This window comes from Hylobates moloch, unplaced genomic scaffold, assembly GCF_009828535.3.
Source record: "Hylobates moloch isolate HMO894 unplaced genomic scaffold, HMol_V3 SCAFFOLD_19, whole genome shotgun sequence".
Classification (NCBI taxonomy): Eukaryota; Metazoa; Chordata; class Mammalia; order Primates; family Hylobatidae; genus Hylobates; species Hylobates moloch.
This window is the reverse complement of record NW_026652294.1, coordinates 32,265,186-32,270,859: the sequence shown is the minus strand read 5'-3', so window position 1 is coordinate 32,270,859 and position 5,674 is coordinate 32,265,186. Positions and strand designations below refer to the sequence as shown.

General features: G+C 54.1%; 1 protein-coding gene across 2 annotated transcripts in view; it reads left to right on the top strand.

Moving 5' to 3' along the window:
* NXN (nucleoredoxin) overlaps positions 1-5,674 on the top strand; it is a 171,206-nt gene that overhangs the window by 151,606 nt on the left and 13,926 nt on the right. For both annotated transcript variants that reach the window (XM_032137812.2, XM_058431885.1), the window contains exons 2-4: positions 1,213-1,330; positions 3,244-3,377; positions 4,564-4,664. In XM_032137812.2, the coding sequence (XP_031993703.1) occupies positions 1,213-1,330; positions 3,244-3,377; positions 4,564-4,664 (353 nt within the window). The remainder of the gene's footprint in view (positions 1-1,212; positions 1,331-3,243; positions 3,378-4,563; positions 4,665-5,674) is intronic.

Below are 5,674 nucleotides of genomic sequence, written 5' to 3'. Positions count from 1 at the left end.
TTGGCGGGGAAGTTTGAGAGCACCCAGTCACCTGCCCGTGTGGTGTTCACCCCAGTGGCAGTGAGCAAACAGAGGAGGCTTCACCCCGATGGCAGTGAGCAAACAGAGGGGGCTTCACCCTGATGGCAGTGAGCAAACAGAGGAGGCTTCACCCCGACGGCAGTGAGCGAACAGAGGAGGCCGCCCACACTCGGCTTCCAGCCCTGGGCTTTGCATTGACATTTTGTCAGCTTTATTCCTCTTAGACCCTGGACCTCTGACCGTGTGCACAGACAACCTCAAGAATCTGCCAGTAGACTGAAGCGTATTTTACGCGGCACCGAGAGCGGAGGGTTGGGGCTGGCCCTGGGCATTGCTTCCCTGGTGCTGTGTGGGCTGAACGTAACGACGACTGTGATATTTCAAGTGCAGGGACCTGGTGAAGGGCTGAGGGACCTGGTGAAGGGCTGAGGGGGCAGATTCTAACTCTGTGGCTTCTGTTGGAAAACCCGTCTCTCCTCCCTTGGTGGGAAGGGGCCATGGAGAGCGGCTGCTGTTGCCTCCTGCCAGGGTGGCGAGGCTCTCGTGAAAACCTTCCCTTCCTTCCTTAACCACCTGGTGGTCTGATTGTGTTCTGAAGATGTGGAATCCATCTTCATCTTTGTGATTTCTAGAGACGTGGAAAGGTAGTACTCTCCAGGATGTGTGTGGTCCTCCATCAGCCTCCGCCTCAGAGTCCCCTGCGCTGCTGCAGACTGTGGGGGCCAGTGGGACCATCACCCCCCTCCTCACAGTCCCCCGCACTGTCGCAGACCCCGAGGGCCAGTGGGACCATCAACCCCCTCCTCAGAGTCCCCCGCACTGTCACAGACCCAGGGGCCAGTGGGACCATCACCCCTCTCCTCGGAGTCCCCCACACTGTCGCAGACCCCGGGGGCCAGTGGGACCATCACCCCCCTCCTCGGAGTCCCCCACACTGTTGTAGACCCCGGGGGCCAGTGGGACCATCACCCCCCTCCTCAGAGTCCCCCGCACTGTCGCAGACCCCGAGGGGCAGTGGGATTGTAGTTAACGTGCCCCTTTGCCCAGCAGCCCTGCGTGGCATCCATTATCCTTTTCTGTGTGCTTGAACGCTTGCCCGTTCATCCAGCCTCCAGGCCTAAGGGGCTCAAAAGAACTCTGCAATGAATCTGGTTTGGACTTAACCACCTTCTTTTGCTTTTCTTCATACAGCTCAAACTTTGGAACAAATACCGAATTTCCAACATTCCATCGCTAATATTCCTCGATGCCACCACTGGGAAGGTTGTGTGCAGGAACGGGCTGCTGGTGATCCGAGACGACCCGGAAGGTAAAACCTCAGCACGTGTATATGGTCCTTTTATTACCCAGCCCCTCCTTCTCCACGCTCCTACCCTAATCTCTGTCCCACCGGTAGAGAGAGTACTCGTGAAATAGATATACGTGGGTTTACGTGGCTAGAGAATGTCGTCTTGGTGAAATCATAGTATTCCCTAGGACATGGTTTTAAGATTTTCACAGGGATCAGAATGTCCCTCCTAGGGTTTACGTGGCTGGAGAATGTCGTCTTGGTGAAATCATAGTATTCCCTAGGACATGGTTTTAAGATTCTCACAGGGATCAGAATGTCCCTCCTAGGGGCTTTAATTCATGGGCCAAAAGAGATGGACTCTGCCATAAGAAGCTCCGTTTGGGGGGCCGCGGAGGCTGTGGGAAAGTGGAGAACTCAGACCCCTGCCTCTAGTTCTGCGTCCGTGGCGGCTGCCGCCTTCACAGTTAGAGGCAGGCTGAGTGGGGTTTTTCCTCTTTAAAATATGACACAGCGAAGTCCCAGCCCCCGCGTCGCTCTCCTGGCCTTGGCGGTGAGTGCACCTCGTTGCTTGGAGCTGCCCCTCCCTGCAGGCCTTGGTCTTGCTGGCCACGCGTGGGCCGTGCTCCTCCAGTCGCCGCCTCCAGGGCCGTCCGTGTGGCGTCTTTCCCTCTGGCAGTGAGAACAGGCTGTGAGATCTCCTCCCCTCACTTCATCCATCCAGTGAGAAGATTCAACCCTGCTCACACATTTTCCCAGTAAAAATGCCACCTACTTCAAAGAATTGCCCTTAGTAAAAAGCATGGCGTGGTGGAACCAAGCGTGAAGCTTTTCCTTTTTTTTTTTTTCTTGAGACAGTATCTCCCTCTCTCCCAGGCCGAGTGCTGTGGCGTGATCACGGTTCACTGCAGCTCGACCTCCTGAGCTCAGCTCATCCTCCCGTGTAGCTGGGACTCCCGGCGTGCACCGCGACACCCAGCTAATTTTTTATTATTTGTAGAGACCGGGTCTCCCTAGGCTGCCCAGGCTGGTCCCAAAACTTGAGCTCAAGCAGTCCGCCCACCTCGGCCTCCCGAAGTGCTGGGATCGTGGGGCTGAGCCGTGGAGCCTGGCCCCTGTGCGGATCCCGAGCCCGACCTCCAGAGCATTGTGGATCCCTCTTGTTTCCGGGAAGGCCCGACCACCTGCCTTTTCAACCAGCCTGTGCTCCTCCTTCCCAGCCCCCAGCCCCCAGGCGACTTTGAGGCTGTGGGTCCATGGACCACCCTGTGATAAAACATGGTTCAGTTGAGCGGGAAGCATATTACCAACTCCCCTCCCCGGAGCTTGGGTGTCATCAGAACATCGGCCATCTGGGCTGGGTGGGTTTTACTCTTTTCTTTTATAAGGGCTTAAATTCTCACTTGGCTCCCTGAGCCCATCAAGAGCGATGGAATCAGAATCCCTGGGCGTGGGGCTCAGGAGCATGGTATTTTAAAACTCCCCAGCCGATTCCAAGTACAGTCAGAGCTGACAGCCACTGGGATGTGACGGCTGGGATGTGAATCCACAATCCCGGGTATCAGGTTGATTCCCAAGGCCCTGAGGCAATGATTCCCAAACCGAGCCCCTCATCAGAGTTACCTGGGGAGCCTGTTTTGTTTTGCATATACATCTGTGCGTTGCCCCTGGGTCTCCAGCCTCAGGATGTGACCTGGGCATTCGTACTTTTCAACAGCCCCAGGAAGACAGACCTTGTGACCATCCAGGTTTGGGAACCGTTGCTTGGAGGGCAGGGTATGGTTCTACTTTGATTCCTGTATTAGCCGCAGATGCTGTGGGTGTGTCCACAAGTTTGATGATTACGTTGTCACGCCTGCCGCTCTGAGGTCCCCTGGGTCCCAGGCCATCAAGAAGAGTCTTAACCCTCTTTTACCATCTGTTTTCTGTTTCAGGTCTGGAGTTCCCCTGGGGACCGAAACCCTTCAGGGAAGTCATTGCAGGGCCCTTGCTTAGAAACAACGGGCAGTCACTGGAGAGCAGCAGCCTGGAGGGGTCTCACGTGGGCGTCTATTTCTCTGCACATTGGGTGAGTGTTTGGACCCCCTTTGGCTCAGACAGAAGGAAGCAGTGATGTTCCCATCAGGCCCAGCTGTGGTTGGCTTCTGGGGGTGAGATACCCAGGCAGGAATTTCCCGGCCTTCTGGCGTTCTGTGCCTGAGGCCTGGTTGAATAGTGCTTATGATTATGAATGAAAAAAGCAGCAAGAAATGACTTCTTTGACTGATCTATAATGATAGTCCTCTTTTTTTTTTTTTCTGAGACAGAGTCTCACTCTGTTATCCAGGCTAGAATGCAGTGGTGCGATCTCAGTTCACTGCAACCTCTGCCTCCTGGGTTCAAGTGATTCTCCTGCCTCAGCCTCCCGAGTAGCTGGGATTACAGGTGCCCGCCACCACACCTGACTAATTTTTGTATTTTTAATAGAGACAGCGTTTTGCCATGTTGGCCAGGCTGGTCTCAAACTCCTGACCTCAGGTGATCTGCCCGCCTCGGCCTCCCAAAGTGCTGGGATTACAAGCATGAACCATCGAACCATCGTGCCTGGCCCTCTTTTTTTTTTTTTTTTTTTTTGAGACAGAGTCTTGCTCTGTTGCCCAGGCTGGAGTGCAGTGGCACGATCTCAACTCACTGCACCCTCTGTCTCTCAGGTTCAAGTGATTCTTCGGCCTCAGCCTTTGAAGTAGCTGGGGCTACAGGCACACACTACCAAACCCGGCTAATTTTTGTATTTTTAGTAGAGATGGGGTTTCTCCATGTTGGTCAGGCTGGTCTTGAACTCCTGAGCTCAGGTGATGCACCCACCTTGGCCTCCCAAAGTGCTGGGGTTACAGGCGTGAGCCACTGCGCCCGGCCTGGATATTTCTCTTAATCCATGCGATGAGTTCACGCTACCTGCTCTCACACTGCCTAGGGTCAATGCGGGTGCTTGTGCCAGATGCCCACCATTGAGAGAGGCAAGTTTATGTTTGCCTCATTCAGGAGACTAGGTCTTGCTGTGTTGCCCAGGCTGGCCTCAAACTTCTGGGCTCAAGCGATCTTCCGGCCTCAGCCTGCCGGGTAGCCACGTCACCCATCTCATTTCCACCCCTTTCATGAACGGGATTTTGCTGTCCCAATCCTGCTTGAGTCCTGCTAACCCGGCCTCGGATGGTGAGTGGCTGGGAGGTGGAGAAGCGGCGTTACGCAGCGGGTCTTGCTGTCCTGTGTTTCAGTGTCCGCCCTGCCGCAGCCTCACCCGGGTCCTGGTGGAATCCTACCGGAAGATCAAGGAGGCAGGCCAGAACTTCGAGATCATCTTTGTTAGTGCAGACAGGTCAGTCATGCCGTGAAGTGCTGGGCCCCTTTTCTGTAGGTAGCTGACATCCGTTTCTTTTCTTTTTTTTCTTCTGAGACAGAGTCTTGCTCTTGTTGCCCAGGCTGGAGTGCAGTGGTGTGATCTCAGCTCACTGCAACCTCCACCTCCTGAGTTCAAGTGATTCTCCTGCCTCAGCCTCCAGAGTAGCTGGAATTACAGGTGCGCGCCACCATGCCCGGCTAATTTTTGTATTTTTAGTAGATATGGGGTTTCACCATGTTGGCCAGGCTGGTCTCAAACTCCTGACCTCATGAGGCGCCCACCTTGGCCTTCCAGAGTGCTGGGATTACAGGCGCGAGCCACCGCACCCGGCCACATTTATGCCTTTAATTGTCTGAAGGGGAGCTGAGGAAAACCTCTTCTTGCTGTAAATGCTGGGGGCTGTCCCAGTTCAGGCCTGGATTGTTTGAGATTAGGACGTATTTTCTGATTTGCTCAGCTTTTTAGATTGTGGTGAAGAGACAGGGAAGGGGGAGGAAGGGGGAGGATGGAAAAGAGCCAGAGACGAATGTAATCAGACACCTGTCTTGGATGGCTGCTTTTTGTTTTTTGGTTTTTTTTTTTTGAGACGGAGTCTCGCTCTGTCGCCCAGGCTGGAGTGCAGTGGTGCCATCTTGGCTCACTGCAAGCTCCACCTCCTGGGTTCATGCCATTCTCCTGCCTCAGCCTCCTGAGTAGCTGGGACTACAGATGCCCACCACCATGCCCAGCTAATTTTTTTGTATTTTTAGTAGAGACGGGGTTTCACCATGTTAGCCAGGATGGTCTCGATCTCCTGACCTCATGATCCGCCCACCTTGGACTCCCAAAGTGCTGGGATTACAGGCGTGAGCCACTGCACCTGGCTACAGTCACTTTTTTAAAGTTTTAAGCATCAACTTTATTGAGGCATAATGTATATATTATAAAATGCATGCATTTAAGGTACACAGTTCAGCTGACCAATGTACGTACCACGTAACCACCAT